General features: G+C 47.8%; 1 protein-coding gene across 2 annotated transcripts in view; it reads left to right on the top strand.

Moving 5' to 3' along the window:
- IRAK2 (interleukin 1 receptor associated kinase 2) overlaps positions 1-21,953 on the top strand; it is a 63,081-nt gene that overhangs the window by 26,325 nt on the left and 14,803 nt on the right. For both annotated transcript variants that reach the window (XM_082638583.1, XM_082638582.1), the window contains exons 3-9: positions 4,277-4,423; positions 10,686-10,777; positions 12,265-12,459; positions 12,542-12,606; positions 15,249-15,363; positions 16,887-16,996; positions 19,190-19,385. In XM_082638583.1, coding sequence (XP_082494709.1) covers positions 4,277-4,423; positions 10,686-10,777; positions 12,265-12,459; positions 12,542-12,606; positions 15,249-15,363; positions 16,887-16,996; positions 19,190-19,385 — 920 coding nt within the window. The remainder of the gene's footprint in view (positions 1-4,276; positions 4,424-10,685; positions 10,778-12,264; positions 12,460-12,541; positions 12,607-15,248; positions 15,364-16,886; positions 16,997-19,189; positions 19,386-21,953) is intronic.

Here is a 21,953-nt window from a genome sequence, read left to right as displayed (position 1 = left end):
TGCCTGAGGACCCCAGGTGGGGAGAAACGAAGTGTGTGTCCTCCGGGGTCCCCACAGGGGCCGTAAATCCTGCTCACCGCCCTTGGTTCTGGCAGGGGACCCCGCCTCCCTGAGCTTCCGTTTCCCTCCTTGCTACCCCTAGGGTTGGGGTGAGGACACACACAGTGAAGGTGTCAAGGGCACGTCCTAGACAATCAGTGGCAAAATCCAGGAGCGAGCAGGCCCTGCATCTGCTGCTCACCTGCTTTCTGGCTACTCACCCTCATCGGAAGACTCCGTTCTAGTCCCTGTTTGAGCAAGCTTGCTTACTGACTTTTTTCTTAAGAAACAATTTAGGGGCTTCCCTGGTGGCGCAGTGGTTGAGAGTCCGCCTGCCAATGCAGGAGACACGGGTTCGTGCCCTGGTCTGGGAAGATCCCACATGCCGCGGAGTGGCTGGGCCCATGAGCCATGGCCGCTGAGCCTGCACGTCCACAGCCTGTGCTCCGCAACGGGAGAGGCCACAACAGTGAGAGGCCCGCGTACCGCAAAAAAAAAAAAAAAAAAAAAAGAAACAATTTACTGTGCAACTGATACATACATGATCATTGCTGAAAGATTCTGCCAAATGCAAATAACCCCCCCAACCCACAATTATACAGGCCTTGATAATCACACCATCCAGAAATGTTCACAGTTAGCATTTCCTGTATATTCTTCAGGTTCTTTTTCTCTTCATATGTAGATGTCTTCTATACTTCTACACATATTTTACAAAAAAAAAAAAAACCTGGGTAGCACATTATATATCCTCTTTCGTTGTCAGTCAACAATATATTGGTGGTTGCCAGAGGTGGAGCGGGGGCCCAAAATGGGTGAAGAGGGTCAAAGGGCAGAACTTCCAGTTACAAGATAAATAGGTACAGGGGATGTAATGTGCGTTATGGTGACTGTAGTTAACAATACTGTATTTCGCATAGTTGTAAGTTGCTAAGAGGGTAGACCTTAAAAGTTCTCATCACAGGGGCTTCCCTGGTGGCGCGGTGGTTGAGAGTCTGCCTGCTGATGCAGGGGACGCGGGTTCGTGCCCCGGTCCGGGAAGATCCCACATGCCGCGGAGCGGCTGGACCCGTGAGCCATGGCCGCTGAGCCTGCGCGTCCGGAGCCTGTGCTCCGCAACGGGAGAGGCCACAACAGTGAGAGGCCCGCGTACCACAAAAAAAAAAAAAAAAAAAAAAGTTCTCATCACAAGAAAAAATGTAACTCTGTGTGGTGATGGATGTTAACTAGACTTATTGTGGTGATCATTTCACAGTACATACAAATATCAAATCATTATGATATATACCTGAAACTAATATAATGTTCTATGTCAATTATATCTCAATTAAAAAATATATTAACACCTCTCCATATCATGGATATCCACATACATCTTTTTAGTTACTATTAAAGTGAAAAAAAAAAAACCTCACACAAGTCAAAATATTTAAATGAATAAATTCATAGAGACAGAAGGTAGAATGATGGTTGTCAGGGGCTGGAGGAGCGGGGAGGGGGAGTTGGTGTTTAATGAGGGCAGAGTTTCAGTTTGGGAAGATGAAAAAGTTCTGGAGATGATGGTGGTGGTGGTCGGACAGCGGTGTGAATGCACGCAATGCCACTGAACTGTAGACTTTAAAATGATTAAGATGATAAATTTCACGTGAAATGTATTTTACCGCAGTTTAAAAAAACAAATACAGTAAAACAACAAAAAAGTGTAAATGATGCGGAGTTGTGTTAAATGAAAACGGAAAGACTCCCGAACTATGCTCCTTACACCCACTCTGGGCTGTTTAAGAGGTGACCCGGTATTTTAAAAATATGATAACAATACCACCAACGAAGTTCCCACGTTTTGAGCTAATTGGTTAACATGTGCTCTCTCCCTTAGTCTCATGGAAGTTATCCAAAGCAAACACAGCTGGGAGGTGAGGGACCTGGTGTCAGGTCAGAGCCTGGACCCTGAACAGCTAAGCTCTGCTACTTCTTTTAGAAGATAGTTCCATTTAAAAGAACAGTATGTTGGGCTTCCCTGGTGGCGCAGTGGTTGGGAGTCCGCCTGCCGATGCAGGGGACACGGGTTCGTGCCCCGGTCTGGGAAGATCCCACATGCCGTGGAGCGGCTGAGCCCGTGAGCCACGGCCGCTGAGCCTGCGCGTCCGGAGCCTGTGCTCCGCAACGGGAGAGGCCACGACAGTGAGAGGCCCGCATACCGCAAAAAAAAAAGAACAGTATGTCAGTAAAGGAAACAAGGAAAAAGTCACCCACTCTCCCCCATTCGGCCTTCTGGTTACCTCTGTGCATTCCCTCTGGCCTTTCCTCACTTGCTCGTACCCTTTGTCCTGCTTTTCCTCAGTCGGGGCCCATCTGCAGAGGGGAGTAGGGATGCTGAGGACAGTGGCCATGTGAGTGGTTCTGCTGGACCGGATGACAGCAAAACCATCCCCAGGTTTGAATCCCATCAGCTGTTTGACTTGGGACAAACCATTTTAACCATCTGAGCCTCAATATGCTCAAAAATAAAATGCAGAGGGGCTTCCCTGGTGGCGCAGTGGTTGAGAGTCCGCCTGCCGATACAGGGGACACGGGTTTGTGCCCCGGTCCGGGAAGATCCCACATGCTGCGGAGCAGCTGGGCCCGTGAGCCATGGCTGTTGAGCCTGCGCGTCCGGAGCCTGTGCTCCGCAGAGGGAGAGGCCACAACAGTGAGAGGCCCGTGTACCGCAAAAAAGAAAATAAATAAAATAAAATCAAATCAGAGAATTCTGTTAACCATCAGAGGTTGTCAAGAAAATCAAATAAATCTGCGTCGTGCCATACACACTGTAGTGCCATTCACTGAGGCATTGCTAATATTGTTCTAGTCCCAAAGCTGGGATTTGAGAAGCTTGGTCCCGTGCTTGGTCCCGTGCTGACGATCGGTTTTGTTGAGAGAGAGAGACATTGTTTACCTGTTGGAATAAGTGCTCCTGGAGACTGAAAGGCTGGAGGTGTTTTGTCTCAGCCCCACCTGGTGCCTCATGTGAGAGTGAGCAAGTGGGCTGGCCTTCCCCGGACGTCAGTGCCCTCTGTTTTTTCGGTTCTCAAACATGGGTCCACCTCTGACCACCAGAGGATGAAGGGCTTTGAATGCAGGGCTGTAGAATTTGGATTTGGTCTGGGAGGCAGTGGGGAGATAGGAGGATTCATGTGAAGAGTGTGAGCCTTATCCTGCCCGTGGGGAATCGTAAAGGCTTTAAGCAGGGAGGTGGTGAGGCCAGGTCTGTATTTTAGCAAGATGCAGCCTGGGGAGGGCTCTGGAGGCCACTGGAGCTGGAGGCTGGGACCATCCTGGAGAGAGGATGGCAGTGGTGGGGGGAAGGGAGAGGAAGCAGGTCCACTCAGAGCGGAGCGGGCTCTGTGGAAGCCGGTGGAGACACACCCTCTGGCACCTTTGGGGTTTCCCAATTCAATGCAAAGAAGAAGTGATTACTCTCGAAAAACAGGTGACCTCCACCCAGGCTCTTTCAGCTGCTCCTGCCTGACCAGGCTGTGTGATCTCAGACAAGCCACTTAACCTGCTCAGGCCTCAGGGTCCTCATCTCCACCAGGCTGCAGTGAAGGACCTTGTGAGGACTGCATGCGTGCAGAGCTAGACCTGGCCACGCATCGTACATTGTCAGCTGGCAGTTGATGTGGCTGCTATTTTCAGGCTTCCCATCTCTAAAACAGGGAAGGATGCACATGTCTCCACTGCTCTTGGAAGGGGAAGCTGGAGGACTGCCAGTACTTTTATATTTAGGGGCTCGACTTAGGGACTCAGCTGGATGGAGGTCTTTGACTTCCCCATGTGCTCAGGGAACCGTGTGGTCTGCAGAGGCCTTTCATGTCTGCACTCTCATTCCCCCCTCCCAACAGCCCTGTGAGGGAGGCAAGCAGATGTTATGTTATCATGATGATCATCTCTGTTTCATAGGTGAGGAAACAGGCTCAGAGAAGGAAAGTGACTTGTCTAAGGTCACACAGCGGGTAGGATTGGAAGCCAGATGTGTCTGACAGGGTGTCTCAGCTGGACGATTGTCGGGTCCAAGAGCTACACCTTACACATTGGGGAGGCCGAGGCCCAGAGGGGAAAACAACTCTCGGGGGCACATCGTGAACTTGAGGCCGAGCCAAGACTCTGATCAAGGTCTCTGACTTCTGGACCCAGCCTGTCGATGGCTAGCCCCCTTCATTGAATGATAATAGCTTTCTTTCTTCCCACCTCATTTCAGGGAAATCAGTTCCTGAAATCAAGTCTTCCATCCCAGACTTCTTGGATATGGTGAAGCCAGGAAAGCCTTTGGCAGCTTCTGTAAGAAACGCTGAGGATGAACAAGAAAAGGAGCAGCCCATGAGGCCAGCCACCTTTCCAGGCCCGGGTAATTTTAATTTAACTTAATATTTTAATTTAAAGAAGATTTATTTAAGGAAATGTTTTATCTATAAATATATTTAGTTCAGGATATAATAGCAAAAAATTGGAAACAACAAATGTGGATGGCAAAATTAACCACAGATGGTGGTGACAATAAAATCCTGCTGGCAATGATGTAGGTCTGTATACATACATGGAAATATGCTCACGATATACTGAGTTTAAAAAGTTAAAATGTCAGATGACAAAAGGATATATACCGTCTATTACCTTTTTTTTTTTTTTGGTTGCTCTGCACGGCATGTGGGATCTTAGTTACCCGACTAGGGATCGAACCCATGCCCCCTGGTGTGGAAACGTGGATTCCTAACCACTGGACCACAAGGGAATTCCCAGCGAGGTGTATTTTAATTATTATTATTAATTTTTTTTTAATTTGGCTGTGCTGCGCAGCTGGTGGGAATCTTAGTTCCCCAACCAGGGATTGAACCCATGCCCCCTGCAGTGGAAGCGCAGAGTCTTAACCACTGGACCGCCAGGGAAGTTGCCCATTTTTGTAAAAAGAAAAAAGACACTCAGTAACTGGGGGCTTTCGATGTGTCAGACACTGTTCTAAGCCCTTCAAGAAGTTGAGCTGTTTAACCCTCAACTAACTGTATGAGTTTGGTATTGTTTTTCTCTCCATTTCACAGATGAGGAGAATGAAGCACAGAGAGGTTAAACAGCCTGCCAAGGTCATATGCTACGGAGCCCAGGTATTTTACCTGTGGTTTCCCAAGCCCCCAGCACAGGCATCTGAGCCATATGATTTGAACGCTTATATCCTCAACCGCTGCACACACCCCTACCCCAAAGCCTCTCAGCCCACTTCAGCTTTGTCTCCATCCCCTTGTGCCCAGGGAAGGGCTGGGGGACAGTTTGCCAAATGATGGAAGGACTCAGCCAGCGGGTAACTTCCCGAGGGGTACCCGCTCCTCATGCCGTCCTCCCCACCTCTCCCCCGGAGCCCCGCCCGCCTTCTGCTCTCCTGCAGCCTCATGAGTGCAAAGCCGGAGACCCCAAATCCATGAAACCTCCCCAATCCATTGACGTGGCTCCCAAAGCCAGGGTCAGCATTGGCTGAGAGGCGTGTGCACGGGCTTTTGCATCAGGCAGACCCATATTTGAATTCCAACTCTGCCCTTTCCAGCAGGAGAATGACTTAGCCTCTCTGTACCTCATTTTCTTCATCTATAAAATGCACATAATAATAGAATAATAATTCGTAACCACGTACATCATCGTGTGTGGTTAGGAATCATACACCTTGGTGTTGCCACCACGTAGGTGCTCATTAAATGTTAGCTGATATTAGGAACATTCCAGGCACCCCAGATAGGTTGAGTCTGGAAACTTAATCCTAGACCAAGGAGTCTAAATTATTTCCTGTAGCTAAAGAGTTTAAAAAAAAAAAAAAGCAGAACCTTGATCAGCAATTAAAGATAAGGGGAAATGGTCCTAAAGCTAATATGGTACTGATTGATGGCCAACGGGAAAGATAATAATAAAATAGGGAAATTCTAGGGGAGTGCTAGTGAAGCTGGAGGAGGTTACTGGTGTAGCAGCTTCTTCAGAGCTTCCTTATCTAGGCTGCCGTGGAAACAAGCATCATGTGTCTCTGCCAGACTTTGCACCCTCTGCTTTCTTGAATGGCACTTGGGAGGACATGTGCCCACACAGGTCAGGACGATAAATAGAATCTGTAGACAGAGACAGGAAGTTGATTGTCTATCTTTGCCCAAACTAAAAATAAAGGCATCATCATTAATTTCATCAGATAACCCAAAGCCAGTCTTTTCTTGGGAAAACCCAAAGTTCCATTGGGCCCAGAGTTCCAGCTGATTATCTCGTAGGAGTGGAGAACGCGGAGGCAGAGGTGGCTGGGGAGGAGGGCACACACAGGGAGGAATGGTGCCGGCTGTCACTGAATCAGCCTGACCACACGGGGAGGGGGCTCTTGATAGCTGGGGAAGGAGACATAGCCTGCCAGAGTTCCATGGCTGAACAAGCGGTGGGACTGGGATTCAGCTCAGGTGGATTGTTCCAGAGCCCACATCCTAACATCTGTAGTGGGGAGAGACATGGAGAAGGAAAATACACGAGCAGATGAGCCATGGACAGGTTCTAAGCACCTCCTTCAACAGATTCTCAAAGCTAGATTTCAGATAAAAGGGCTCTGAGTGGCTGAAATAACTGTCGCAAAGCCTTACCTATGGGAGAGGCCATCGTCTGTCCATCAGAATTGATTTAATCCACACATAGTTTTACCAGCCTTGGTACCCCACATATACCAGAGACTGATCTTTGTGCTTTATATCATGTCGTTTAATCTGGACAAGAGCCCTACAAAGAATGGACTATTTCTGTGTTTTTGTTTTTTGTTTTGTTTTCTACATCTAAGAAAGCTAAAGAAAGGAAGCACAACCCACCCAAGGTCAAATCTTTAGTAATGACAGAGCCAGGACTTGAGCTCAGTTCTGTCTGCTACCAAGAAAGAGATGGGGAAGCTGTAGAGGCCGACCCACTGCCAGCCACAGGGCAGGATCCAGAAAACCCCAAATGAGATACAGCAACATTGCGTGTTCTTTGTTGCTGCCTGCAGTGACGCAACTCAGCAGGACAAGATTTGGTGCATTCTGCTTGAGAAAGCAAACGTTCTAGAAAGATTTCTGTGGGAAATGGCACCGTGAAGGGTTAACTCTTAGTGTTTTGGAAATGTCATTTGTGTAGACCACTGTCTTCCCTGGCCCAGGCCTTCCATGAGTGGAAGCAAGGGCTAGTTCTTATCTGATTTCTCAGCCTTGCGGTATTGGTTCAAATTCCACTCCCTCCCCCCGCTCCCCCTCCGCAAACCACAGGGATAAATAGACTCAACCACCCCTAGTAGCCCTCCTGTGTCACAAGAGCAGACCTCAGTGATCCCCCCACACTGAGAGGCCTGGTGCAGCCCACAGAGCAAACCCCAGGCATCAATCAGACCAGAGAATCATGGCTGTGTGAGGCCAGCACTGACCTTGGCCTCGCTGGGCAGTGGGAGAGGATAAGGGACCGTGTGTGCAGCCTGCTCTGAGGTCAGCCCCGGGGCGGGGAGAGCAGATAGAGCAGAACTCCAGGAAAGAGGCAGGAGGGAAGTCGAGTTGGCCTGGAACAGCAGTTCCCAGAGTGTAGAGTCTCTGTCCCCAGTGGTACATGGAACACGGGTGTTAGGCAGAGAATATATCACATGCACAAAAACTAGGGATTTCAAGGCTGAATATGTAATACGTGAACTGGAGTGGATTGAAAGAAAACATCAAGTAACTCATTGTAGAGCAGCACAGACACATGGCCCACACCTAGGAGATGGATGACTGTGACCACACTTTGGGTGACTCAGGCCAAGGGTATTGAGCTGAGCCCAAGAGAAGGCAGGGCAAGGGCAGAGGCCTCCACCACGGGAGCAGCAGTGGCCAGGAGCCTTACTGCAAGGCAGTCTCCCCTCCGCACCCAGTCACCAGGGCTGGGGGCTCGGGGTGGGAGCAGCCTCGGGAAGCGTGGCCTGGGTGCACGTGGATACGTGGATGGATTTAAGTGAACAGCTGGGCTCTGGTCGGTTACAGGGCTGCCAGCTGGTCTGTAGCACGTTGCTGGTTTTAGTTATTTTGTTTTTTATTTTACCTTTTTATTTTTTTAATTGAAGTATAGTTGATTTACAATGTTGTGTTGGTTTCAGGTATACAGCAAAGTGATTCAGTTATATATATCTATTCTTTTTCAGATTCTTTTCCCTACAGGTTATTACAAAATACTGAGTATAGTTCCCTAGGCTATACAGTAGATCCTTGTTGGTTATCTATTTTATATATAGTAGGGTGTATCTGTTAATCCCAAACTCCTAATTTATCTCTCCCTCACCCTTTCCCCTTTGGTAACCATAAGTTTGTTTTCTATGTCTGTGGGTCTATTGCTGTTTTGTATGTAAGTTCATTTGTATCATTTTTTTTTAGATTCTACATGTAAGTGATATATGCTATTTGTCTGCCTGGCTTACTTCACTTAGTATGATAATCTCTAGGTCCATTCATGTTGCTGCAAATGGCATTATTTCATTTTTTTTATGGCTGAGTAATATTCTGTTGTATAAATATGCCACATCTTCTTTATCCATTTATTCTGGTTTTATTTTTGCCTTTTTTTGCCAAAGGTTTAATTCCCGTGTCTGAGCTATAGCTCTTACCCTGAAGCTCAGTTTATATATTAAAAAAATTTTTTTTGGCTGCATTGGGTCTTTGTTGCTGTGCAAGGGCTTTCTCTAATTGCGCCAGCGGGGGCTACTCTTCGTCGCGGTGCACGGGCTTCTCATTGTGGTGGCTTCTCTTGTTGCGGAGCTCTGGGCTCTAGGCACGCGGGCTTCAGAAGTTGCGGCATGTGGGCTCAGTAGTTGTGACGCACGGGTTTAGTTGCTACGTGGCATGTGGGATCTTCCCTGATCAGGGATCGAACCCATCAGGGATCGAACTCGTGTCCCCCTGCATTGACAGGCGGATTCTTAACCACTGCGCCACCAGGGAAGTCCAAAGGTCAGTTTAAGTTGTAGTGCACTGAGAGACAAAGAGGGTGTGTGTGAATGTGTGTGCGCACCTGTGTATTTTGGGGAGGGGTGTTTATTGTTAGTACCCCATTCTGGGGGTTGCTGGTGCAGTGTGGGTGTACCAGCACGGTACCTTCTCAAGTTTAGTCCTTTCAAATATCGCCAATGCTGGAAAATGTGAAAAAAAGAAAACAAACAAACAAAAGACTCTAGAAGCAGCAGACAATGCAGGGAGAGAGGCTTAGGGTGGCCCCTCCTCTGAGAGGATGAAAGAGCCTCAGGCTTTCTATCAGGTGAGTTTTGTTTTATCAGCTGCCTTGGTTAATAGTTTTGGAAGGCTGATTCTAGTTTCACCATGGTGCTGTTTTCAGTATTCTGAGTTAATTTTTTTTATGGTCAAAGGTCCACATTAATCACTCCTTTCTTGATGAGGTAAGCCAGAAATACTTGAAATAGGTGGATTTGGCCAGCAACCCTTGGGTCAAAGTTAGTTTCCCTTGGAAGGGCCGGCCCCCTGTTACTCAGAGGCCAGCCCTGCAGTAGGGCCACTTGGGTATTTCCAACGGTGACATCTGAAGCTTCAGGCTTCTGGTCAAGGTGCACTTTCATGTGGGTCAGCTACGTGGCCTGTCTTGTTCCCAGCCTGCACCTGCTCTGACCTGCAGACCCCAGACTGCCCCATTAGTCTTCAGATTAATCTTCACGTGGTGCCTGGTGAAGACATGTCACCCTCTTTAACCTGACTTTTCCCTGACCCTGAACTACTCTTCAAGCCACACCTCTCTTGTGAATCTTCTACATTCACTAAGGGATTAAGAGCACAGACTCTGGAGCCACTGACTGGGTGCCCTTAGAAAGGTTGGGTCACCCCTCTGTGCCTTAGTTTCACCACCTGTAAGGAGTAGATCATACTGGCATCTTTCTCCTGGGGCTATTATGAGCGTGAAATGCGTGATCTCAGGGAAGCATTGAGAATGCTGTCAGTGTTTGCTAAGTAAGCGTGCCCGGAATGTTTACTGCACGCCTGGGCTTTCCCGCTGCCACACCTCCTCGTGGGCCGGTTCCACGGCCTCGGTGCCCTCCCTACGTCATAGCTACTTGTTGCAAATGTTTTCCCCTTTTTGAAGCTCAGGTCAAGTGTTCCTTCCTCTGTGAAGCCCTCCTTGATCTCCCAACCCACTAAGGCAGGCTTCTCCTGCCTCTGCCCTGGGAGGCTGGTTATTGCCATTCCTGCTGCCATGGAGGTTTCTGGAAGGCAGGCTCTGTAGCTAATGCACCTGTGTCCTTCTCTGCTGCTTTTGTGGGAGGTGGGACAGTGTAGGGGTTGGAAGGCCCAAGGATCTCCATTTAAAGGCTGACTCTGCCACTTACTGTCAGCATGGCCCTGGGCAAATGGCCACCTGCAGTGCTTCCCTTTCTCCACCTGTCACATGGGGACTTTGTGTAGGACCAACCCACAGGGCTGTCATAAGGCTTCCACGGGGTAACGCTCGAGCAGCGGGTAGGCTGGCTCCTGTGGTGTCAGGAAATGGCAGCTGTCATCACTGACAGTAAAATGTGGAGTGAATGAGAGACTGACTGGGTCTGGGGACCAGGCAGGGACCCGTCCCTCCTTCCTCCAGTGGCTGTGGCCTGACCCACCATCCCTCCTTTCCAGGGCCTGCTCCAGCCAGAGCCAGCCTCCGGGGCCCTGCTGAAGATGCCTCTCCTTCCGTAAACACCGACCCGCCAGCCTCATCTGGTTCAAAGGTAAATCCTCTGCCTCCAAGCAGTAGCCCCCAGCTGTGAGCCTCTCTCAGAAATGCAACGTGTTGATTCCTCCAGAACAGTTTGGGGGTTAGGGGTCAGGGTAAAGGGGAGAAACGAGGCCCATCGAATTACTCTGAGCTTCTAAGACTCTCAGTGCTGGCCCTCAGTAAATCAGGGGCGGGGAGAGGGTGCACTCTAGTTTTTAATGAGCTTTTCCATTATTTGTATTTAAATGAGAGCTGATAATTGGCATCTTCCTCCTCCCCAAATATCTTGGTTGCAGTAGTCAAAACGCCTCCCCTTCAACCTTTTTTCAACACAAAATATATCGGAGTTATCCTGAATTTTTAATGATTTGGGTCCAGGGTCACAGTGACTTCTGTGAATCTTAAGCATTTTTGCCTTTCTAGGCCCTTTCTTTCATTTAAAAATATTACTTAAAATTATATTTTACGACTGCAATGGTATAAAGGTGAACATAATCCAAGTTGAATTAAAAATTAAAACATTTTCTTCAACTTGAAAAGTTCATTTTTGTTCATCAGACTTCGAAAGAAATGACGTTAAGATGTTTTCGTGGGCCCCTAAAGGTGTCCTGGGCAGAGTGCCTGGCTGGGAAGCCAGTGCTACATGGGTCTGGTTAGTGGAGCTCTTCCATAAAGGGGACTGTCACTTAAGCAGGCTTATTTATTTTTTAATAATTAATCATTTTCAAAGATGATTAGTAATTGGAAGAATGATCATGGTATAACGTTTAGAGAAAACACTGGAAATCAAAACGGTGGGTGCGGCATGGTCCCAATTTTTAAAAATAAATTCTCGTGTATCTAACTGGCAAGAATTACACTAAACTTTAATAGCAGTTAAGTGGATAATGAGATCATGTATAATTAGCTCTCCTCTAATTATCTAAAACTGTTTATAAGAGCACATATAACTTAAAAAAATGGAAGTTTATGTACACCTATTTTTAAGAAGAAAAGGGATTGATGCAGAGCTGCTTTTCTTAGGCTTACACAGGTTATGTGAACCTGTGTCCTGCTTCCCGGCATGTATACCGTGTGCAGGACCTGGGGCACAAGCCCAGCCATTGACCCGCTGTGTAATCTCACTTCATTTCTTTGACCCCCTTGGTGCTCACCTTTGTAAACAGGGGGGAAAAAAAAAAAAAGGAAACCTCTGCCATGGGCTGGGAATACTCACATTTTAGTTAATCTTCAGAATTACCCTCCAGGGTATTATGGTTATCTTTATTTTTGCTGATGAGGAAATGAAGGCTCAGAGAGGTTAAGTAACTTGTCCAAGGTCACGGAGCACGTTAGAAGCAGAGCTGGGATCTGTCCTCTTTGCCATCCCTCCTCACTGGATGAGATGATCCCCTTCACCCCTCAGTTCTGCTGTTCTAAGAGTCCCTGAGGTAGTAGGGAAAATAGCATTTTCCATATTAATTCCATATTAATCTCAGTCTCTTCTCTCTGAATTCCCAGGATTTCAGCACCTCCATTCCTAAGCAGGAGACACTTTTGAGTCTGGCTGATGACAGCCTTTTCTGGAGCGAGGTGGACGTGGTCCAGGCAACTGATAACTTCAACCCAAACCACAAAATCAGTGAGGGGACCTTTGCTGACATCTACAGAGGACAAAGGCTTGGCACTCCATTTGTCTTCAAGAAGCTCAGAGAGGTGGGCACTTCTTGGTTTCCAGTAAGGGGTGGAGACTACATGGTGAGGCTAGATTTTCATGTTTCAGTGTCTTTTCCCACAGATGGCGTGTTCAGGTCCAGGGTCAATTGAAAGATTCTTCCAGGCAGAGGTACAAATTTGTCGTAGGTAAGCCTCCCCTTTGGAAAATACTTTGTTTGATAGTGATGACCGCTAACCTGTATATAGTGCTTCCTATGTGGCAGGCACCTTTTAAGCATTCTCTTTATGTAAACTCATTTAATCCTCACAAGACCCCTGTAACATGGCTACTATTATCACATTATTTTACACATGGGCACACTGAGGCACAGAGACGTTAAGTGTCTTGTCCAAGATCACACAGCTAGTAAGTGGCAGAGCTGGAATGTGGTTGGTTGGTCTGGCTCCACGGCCGTGCTTTTTCTCTGTAGCCACTGTACGCATGGATTAGACTTAGAAAAGGACCTTGGCTCACTGGGCTCAACTCCTTCCTTCCGGGGAGGGGGCGTGGATAATCTGTTTTTGTCCCATTTTTTGAGACGGACAGAAACTTACTGATTCCAACTTTAATGGCGAATGATGACCCACAGGCTCAATCTGGCCCAGCCTGTGTTTTTATGGCCTGAGAGCTAGGAATGATTTTTACGTTTTTAAAAGGTTGAACAGGGACTTCCCTGGTGGCACAGTGGTTGAGAATCTGCCTGCCAATGCACGGGACACGGGTTCGAGCCCTGGTCCCGGAAGATCCCACATGTTTCCGAGCAACTAGGCCCGTATGTCACAACTACTGAGCCTGCGCTCTAGAGCCTGTGCTGCGCAACAAGTGAAGCCACTGCAGTGGGAAGCACGCGCATTGCAACTAGAGAAAGCCTGCACGCAGCAGCGAAGACCCAACGCAGCCAAAAATAAATTAATTAAATAAATTAATTTTTAACAAAAAGGATTGAACAAAATAAAAAGATTATTTCATGACACATGAAAAGTATATGAAATTCAGATGTCAGTGTCTTTAATGAGGGTTTTATTGGAACCCAGCCGTGCTCATTTATTTCTGTGTCATCTGTGGCTGCTTTGCGTGATCCTTCAGCAGAGGCCAGATGGCCTGCAATGGCTCTAGTATTTACTTTATAGAGAACTTTTGCTTACCTCTGGTTTTGAGCAGTAAGGACCTTCAGAAGTCATCCTCAGACCTGCATTTTACAGATGAGGAAACTGAGGCTGGAGAAGTAAAGTGAGCCTCCCCGTCACAGAGCTTGGTGGGGGGGACTGGGAAAGAGAGGGGGAGGACATTTGGATACCTGGACACTTATCTTGGCTCTGCTGTCATTGCCTGATGAATTGAACACGCACATACTGGACCCCTGCAGTGTGCTGGACACCAGCTGTCATTCAACCTGGCAAGTCACTGTCTGAGTTGCTCTGCCAGTGTGTAGCCTCGGCCAGTGTGTGATGATTGTGGAGTATTTTAATAAATAAAGAAAATTATAAAGAGGAAAATAGAAATCACCAATTTTCCATAGCACCTATAAGTAACTACTACGGTATTCAGATTTTGATATATTTCTTTAATCCTTTCTCTTTTCATACATATGCATGACTACACACACACGTGCGCACATGCACATATATACACACACACTTATCCACACACAGACACACTTAATGGAAACGGGAAATCTGATTCCCTTTCCACCTGGCGTAGTGCCTTTCTGGAGTCGGTAGTCACTCCTTCATTCATTGATTTGGCAAATGTGAGTCGTCAGTCAGGGCCTTTCTTTGTTCTAGGGAGTGCAGACATGAAGAATACACAGCCCCTGCCTTGGGGAAGCTTATGGTCCAGTGGGGAGAGTGAAGTGTAAATAACTCTACTGAGTGTGAAAATTGTGCAGTAGGATGGCCTGGGGGGAGTGGAGGGGGGCCAAGGGATCAATCAGGAGGCTGTTGCAACAGTGCTGGGGAGAGTTCATTGGGGTCGGACCCAAGGCAGAGGAGGGGAGAATGAAGGGGGTGTATTGAAAGCTATGTATGACAGTGAACGGTGACTAATTAGATGGGGGAGGTAAGGAGGTTTCTAGGAAACTGGATGGATGGTGGTGCCCTTGGTTGAGAAAATAACTGTGGGCAGAGAAGCAGGTTTGGAACTTGTTGAGTCTAGGTTGTTCACCTGGAACATTGGGATGCAATTTGACAGTCAGTTCTGGTGTGTGGGATGTGCCTGGAGATGAGAGGTTTGGGGGCGTTCCTCATAGAAGTGAGAGATTCCTGGTGGAGAAGCTTATAAAACAAGATGATGAGCCCAGCCAGGGAGATTCAAGTTTCAGGGGAAGGCAAAGGAGGAGGGTCTTAGTGGAAAAGGCCAAGAAAGAGCAGTCAGAGAGGTAGGAGGAGGGTCAAGAGGGAACATTGACTCGGAACCCACCAGAAGAGGATTTCAGGGAAGAATCCGAGTCCTGGGAGTCAAACAGACCTGCTCTCTGGTCCTGGCTTCAGTGTTTGCTAGTTGTGACCTTGAGCAAGTTCCTTAACCTCTAAGCCTCTGTTTCTGGAAGATGGGTGGTTAGGGTGTCATGTACTTTGAGTTACTTGATTTTAAGCTCCTTGAGGGCATGCAGTTGTCATCTCTCCTCTGTTGCTGGGCTCTCAGGGTTTAGAGCATTTAGTACCTGGGAGGTTACTGGTGGCCTCAGGGGTTGGAGAGGGCAGAAGAGGTTTAGGAGGTAGGAAATGGAGCAGTCTTTGGTGATTCTTTCTGTCTGACTCCTCATCCCTGTACTGATGTCTCATTTCAGATGCTGCCACCCCAATGTCTTACCTCTGCTGGGCCTCTGCACTGGAAAACAGTTTTACAGCTTGATTTACCCGTACATGGCAAATGGTTCTTTACAGGACAGACTCCAGGGTCAGGTAAGGGGCTCGGTCATGGTCAAAGAACAGGATTAGTCAGTACCCAGTTGGAGAATCAAGGGTTAAGGACTTTTAGGAGTCCAGAGGGGAAAGGGGCCTTTGAGAGACCCTTGAAGAGGAGGTGGGCCAAGACAGATAAGATCTGGCTAAACATCTTCAGGTAAAAACCTATTTAAAATGTTTTTTGACAAGAGGCATTTAAGTCAAGAGCAAGACAAAGGAACCCCATAGTGCTGTATTATTCAACATTGTTCTGAAGGTGCTAGCCAATGCAACAGGACAAGAAGAAGAATTAACAGAGTATGGAAAGTGGAGGCAGATTTTTATTAAAAAATGCTATTCTAATTAATCCCTATTTGCTCATGAATTTATGGAATATTTCTTGAAAGATACAAGAAACTGGTGCCTTGACTGCCTCTGGGGAGAACTATGTAGATGGAGCATAGGTTGGGAGAGAAACTTTTACTCCACACCCTTTTGACCTTTTGCAGGTCATACTATGTGAGTGCTGTATCTATTAAAATTACCATTTTTAAGACAAGCCTCCTTCCCATAAAATCCTCAAACAGAGGGCAAAAAGTCATTCTGCAACAGAATTATTGCTTCCCTTGGCAGGGACCAGACAAAGCAGTTATTCATGGTATAATAATGATTGGTAGCTTTGCTGAACTCTCACTGTGTGCAAGACAACTTGGTAATGGCTTTACACATCTCCTTCGGACCTTGCCACAGCCCTGGAGGTTTCCCCCATTTTCAAAAAGAGGAGTCTCTGGCACAGAGAGGCAAAGTGACTTACCCAAAGGAACACAGCTGACACGTATCAGGGCTAGAGTTTAAACTGGGTTTGTGTGGCTCCAGATTCCAGAGTTTTTTAGAAGAAATCCATTAGCAAGGCCAGTTCTTAGAGGATGTGGGACCTAAGAGACGACCCAAAAAATAAGAGGTGATTTTGCTTGGACATTCAGTGGCAGGTAGGGGAAGGTAGGGGGCTTTAGACCACCCATAATCCCCATCAGCTCTTGTGAGATCTCCCCAGATACTTATAAAATCAGCCCATGTGCTTGGTGTGCCAACACAAGCTCCCTAGCTCCTCTCTCAACCAGCCTCTCCTAGAGAAGAATTCCAGAGCTGCCCCACGATAGTCATGATAAAAATAACTTCTGTTTTTTGAGCACCCACTGTGTAACAGGCACTATGCTAGGGGCATACCATTCACTCCTTTGAATCCTTACAACAACCCTAAAGCATAGGGATTAACATTTCTATTTTATATCTGAAGAAGCAGAGGCTCAGAGACGTTGAGTGTCTTTTCCAAAGTCACACAGCTAAGTGCATGTCTGAGCTGGGATTTATACCTAGATGTGTCTGATGTCAAAACCGGTACCCTGCCAGTAAACCATGCTGGCTGAGCCCTGTTGCAGAGGACATGAGGGCTGGAGGAGAGACAGGAGCCCAGGACTCTGCCACTGGAACTTTACAAAGGCATATGTGTGACTGTTTTCTCCTCCTTTTCTTTGTCTTAGGGTGGCTCGGACCCCCTCCCCTGGCCCCAGCGTGTCATCATCTGCTCAGGGCTGCTTCATGCTGTGGAACATCTGCATGGCCTGGAGATCATCCATGGCAACGTCAAGAGGTGAGAGAGGTGGGCTGGGCCCTGCCCAGGGCTGGGCTACAGGGATGAGATGTCGCACACTCCTGGGTCCCATTCCTCTCCCTCTGTCTCTCTTCTCTTTCACTTTCTCTCCCTTGCCTCTCTTGGGGCTCTTCTTTCTTTGTTATACCCTCGAACATCAGTGTTTCTGGGTTGTACTCTGTCTCTAATTGCTGTCAGCATAAACTGCCTGTCTCCACGTTTGTCTTTCCCTAACAAAGGTATTTCCCCCAAAAGCTTGTTGGTATTTCCCCAACAAGCCCTCCACTTCCCTTCTGTATTTCACTTCCCCTCCAGCAGCTGGTCTGGATCAGGTCCTTGAGCTGTGGGCCATGTCTGCCAGGCTCCCTCAGCTTTGGAGCTCCTTGCTCAGGGTCTTTGCGGAGACCTGTTCTTTTTTTTTTTTAAATTAATTAATTAATTTTTGGCTGCGTTGGGTCTTCGTTGCTGCACGCGGGCTTTCTCTAGTTGTGGCGAGCGGGGGCTACTCTTCGTTGCGGTGCGCGGGCTTCTCGTTGTGGTGGCTTCTCGTTGCGGAGCACGGGCTCTAGGAGCGAGGGCTTCAGTAGTCGTGGCATGCAGGCTTAGTAGTTGTCGCTCGCGGGCTCTAGAGTGCAGGCTCAGAGGCTCACGGGCTTAGTTGCTCCGCGGCATGTGGGATCTTCCCGGACCAGGGCTCGAACCCGTGTCCCCTGCATTGGCAGGCAGATTCTTAACCACTGCGCCACCAGGGAAGTCCTGGAGACCCTTTCTTGCTTGTGCATCCGTTGTCACAGATACTGTGATGCAAGTTAGGTGTGTACCCCAGCATATCAGTAACGTGCTCCCAAGACTGGAAGCACGGAGAGGGATTCCAGAAGAAACCAGAAGATCTGGCAAAACTGACCTCGAAACCGTAGAATTCATACTTCCCCAAAGTTCTCTCCCCATTTGGCAAGCGGAAGCCCTTTCCTCTTTTCTCCCTCCTGATTTTTATTTGATTGCACAAACAGTTGTAATAGGAAGAAAGGAAATGAAAGGGCAAGTGGTCATCCTGGCCCTGCTGCCCTCACTCACCAGCTGGCCGCCGTTTTTCTGGGTTTTTTCCAGCCCCTGCCCACGCAGACATCTCAGCCCTAAGATAGCACCGTTACCTGTTTACCAATTCATATTCTTTTCCCCATGATTTAAACATGGTAAATGTTTCCCCACATTGCCTGTCATCATTTTTCATAACTTGTTAGTCTTCCATGGAAGGTATTTGCCCATAATTTACATAACAACTCCTAACAGTGGATATTGGAATTGGCGTCTACTTTTTATGACAAAACCAAAGGCTTTATTGAAAGGGGGAGCTTGAGCGCAGAGCAGCAGGGTAAGGGAACCTAGGAGAACTGCTCTCTGTGTCTACTTTTTAAAAACCATTTGGGGTTAGTTTGAATATTTCTATACTTGAAGCTTAGTTTTTACAAACTTTTAATTTTTCCTTTGGAGTACTTTCTCAGAGTGTTCATTCCCACTGTCCAAGAATATTTTTTTTTTTTTTTTTTTTTGCGGTACGCGGGCCTCTCACTGCTGTGGCCTCTCCCGTTGTGGAGCACAGGCTCTGGATGTGCAGGCTCAGCGGCCGTGGCTCACGGGCCCAGCTGCTCCACGGCATGTGGGATCTTCCCGGACCGGGGCACGAACCCATGTCCCTTGCATCGGCAGGCGGACCCTCAACCACTGCGCCACCAGGGAAGCCCTCCAAGAATATTTTTTATTGCTCTTATTCCCCATGATCTGGGCAGGTTCAGTCCCAAAGGATGCTGGCATTTAGACTTGAGTCAGCTGGGCCAGAGCTGGGGGTTGGAGCAGCTTCTGAAGAGATGGAGGCGGCACAGCCTCTGGGCTTGGCAGGCTGAGGTTGATCCGGGCTGACATCCATGGGGATCAGGATGGCTGCACCTGTCTGGCCACCAAATGCCATTTCTGGGGCAGCAGGACTAATCTTAGCTCCATCCCCATTTGCTGGTGGAGGTGGGCTCCCAGTCCCCACCCCCCGTCAGGACTGGCTTATAAACTTGTTGAGGGTCTTCAGTGACCCTAAGTTGCTGGCACTGCTCACTACTAAGCTGTTTTCCGAAAGGGTCTGCATGGCAACCTCTTCTTGTCTACCTCAAAACAGGAGGGTTCTCTCTGCCTTCTTTCCCACAGCTCCAATGTTTTGCTAGACCAAAACTTCACCCCCAAGCTGGCTCATTCGATGGCTCACTGGTGTCCTGTCAACAAAAAGTCAAAATACACCGCGATGAAGACCTGCCTTTTCCAGGCCTCCGCTGCATATCTTCCAGAAGATGTCATCAGGGTGGGGCAGCTGACAAAGCGAGTGGACATATTCGGCTGTGGAATAGTAAGAGCTTCCTTCTCTGCTCAGATCTGGGCCTGTACACATTTGTCCTTCCCATGGCTCCTTTGTAAGCGCATAATAGAGGGTCTTAGAAATGTTCCACCAAGTACAGCAGGCGTTGGCAAACTATGGCACACAGGTCAGAACCAGTCCAATGGCCTATTTTCTATGGCCTATAATTAAGACTAGTTTTTACATTTATAAAAGATTGAATAATAACAGCAACAACAACGATCATAATAAAAATATGTGACAGAGATTGTTTACGGCTCACAAAACCTAAAATATTTACTATCTAGCCTGTTACAGAAGAAGTTTGCCAACCCTTGAAGGTCCCCTGCCCCATGAGTGTCCAGATTCCAATAGGCTACAGATGCCTCCTGACTTCCCTGATTCACATCCAGCCGGCCATCTAACTATCTATCCAGTTGTCTCTTTGTTCTTGTTTGTTCATCCATCTGTTTTGTTCATCTGTCCATCCATCCATCAGCCCAGTTGTTATCCAGCCATTCATCGGCAACAGTCACCCATCCATTCAGTATCTATCGACCCATCCAATCTCTGTCCTTGTCACCACTGCGGCCCATCAGTACTGTGTGTCAGGCACTTGGAATGTAAATGTAACTGAAACGCAATCCCTCCCCCAGGAGTTCATGGTCTGAGTGTAGCAGTCTCCAAAGAACACCAGTTCTCTGAGATCTCAATAGGTTTGATGTGTTTAAAGGGTTTTGATGTGTTTAAATAGGTTTGAGAAATGCTGGGTTGAGCAAGGTTAAGCAGGAAAAAAAAAAAGTTACCACAAAATTAACAAGAGCCTTTCATATGGTAAATAGCCTTTAATCTGGTACTTGTGAATTCACCACCACCCAGCAATGGTATGGAGGTGAGCTCCCAATCCCCACCCCCCATCAGGACTGGTTTATAAACTTGTTGAGGGTCTTCAGTGACCCTAACTCGCTGGCACTGCTCACTACTAAGCTGTTTTCCGAAAGGGTCTCCATGGCAACCCCTTCCCAAAATGTTTCCCAAATTCCCTTGACTATGGAACCTTGTTTTCTTAGTATCTCTAAGCATCAGACACCTGTGGATCCTGGTCTGGGAAATGCTGGCTGAGAAAAGTGACAGTCGCTGGCTGACCTCTGCCAGGAGCCAACAGCTGCATCTTGGACCTTGCCTTCTCTCTTCCTCTCCAGCCTTAAACTCCACACTTCCTCTCTTTGAACACAGTCTGTCCATCTACCTCTCCCACTAATGCCCTTCCTCTGAGCCACTTTCTGCCCTCAGCCCAGCCTCCACACACCAGATTCTGCTTCCCTCTGTCTCCCAGCCCATCGGCCCTTCTGGTTTACTTGTTCCCCAGTTCCCTCCTGCCTCCCCCTCCTCGCCCCCATCAGCCCCACTGCGAGGGGCCCAGTGAAGCTCAGTAGGGCCAGCCCAAGCTCCTGCTCCTTTAAGAACCAGTGGAACTGAACCCCAAGGCTGCCAGGCACTTACAGGGTGGAGCTTAATAGCATGGGTTTGAGTCCCAGCTCAGTTACTTTCAGCTGTGTGACCTAGGGTGTCACCTATAACTCTGGGCCTCAGTTTTGTCCTCTGGAAAATGGGGGTATTCATACATATGGAGATTAATAAGATAACGTATATAAACTGGTTAGCAGAGTACGTTGCATAGGTCAACATGATTATTATTATTATGGTTATCGTTATTATTCCTACCTTCACACCCTCACTCCTGATTTCTGTTTACTCTTGACTTTTTAACTCGGCTCCTGATGTAACAATCGACTTTCCTATTCACTCATTCATTCATTCATTCAGTGAGTGCCTACTGGCTCCCTTCAGTCTTTTTCTCAGCCATGCCACTGATGGATGGTATGATTTTGAACTTTGGTTCTTGTCGTGGGGAACACTGCATTTCTCTGTGTGTTTTTTTTCTTTATTTTTTTATTGACGTATAGTTGATTTACAGCGTTATGGTCATTTCTGCTGTACAGCACAGTGACTCAGTTATACACATATATACATTCTTTTTTATATTCTTTTCCATTGTGGTTTATCCCAGAATACTGAATAGAGTTCTCTGTGCTATACCGTAGCAGGTCAGTGTTGTTTTTGATGAGCGCTAAGAAACCTCTGTAAAAGGCCTGGCACAGGGCCTGCCACGTGGAAGAGGCAGAGGAAATGTCTGTCTATTTATTTCCTGTTATGCTTCCCTTCTGCCTTGGCAGGACCCCAACCGGAGTCCCTTTTCCATGGGCTCCTCCGCCAGCTGCAGGGGTGCCCTCTGCTGCCCCCTCCTGGCCAGTGCCAGTCTGTTAGTAACCCTGCAGGCCCTTTCTGGGTGGAGGAGTTCTTGGCAGTCATGTGACCTTATTCTGACTTTGAGAGAAGTTGTGGGAGGGAGATTTGACACTAAGATGGAGTGCCCACTGCCTCATATTTACAGCCACTAGATCACCATGTACCACGTAAGGATACAGGCTCAGATGCGGCGTGTAGGATCTTAGTTCCCTGACCAGGGATCGAACCCGCACCCCCCTGCAGTGGGAGCGCTGAGTCTTAACCACTGGA

This window comes from Mesoplodon mirus (genome assembly GCF_964341445.2).
Source record: "Mesoplodon mirus genome assembly, chromosome: 12".
Classification (NCBI taxonomy): Eukaryota; Metazoa; Chordata; class Mammalia; order Artiodactyla; family Ziphiidae; genus Mesoplodon; species Mesoplodon mirus.
The sequence above is the reverse complement of the archived record's forward strand: the minus strand, read 5'-3'. Positions and strand labels throughout refer to the sequence as shown.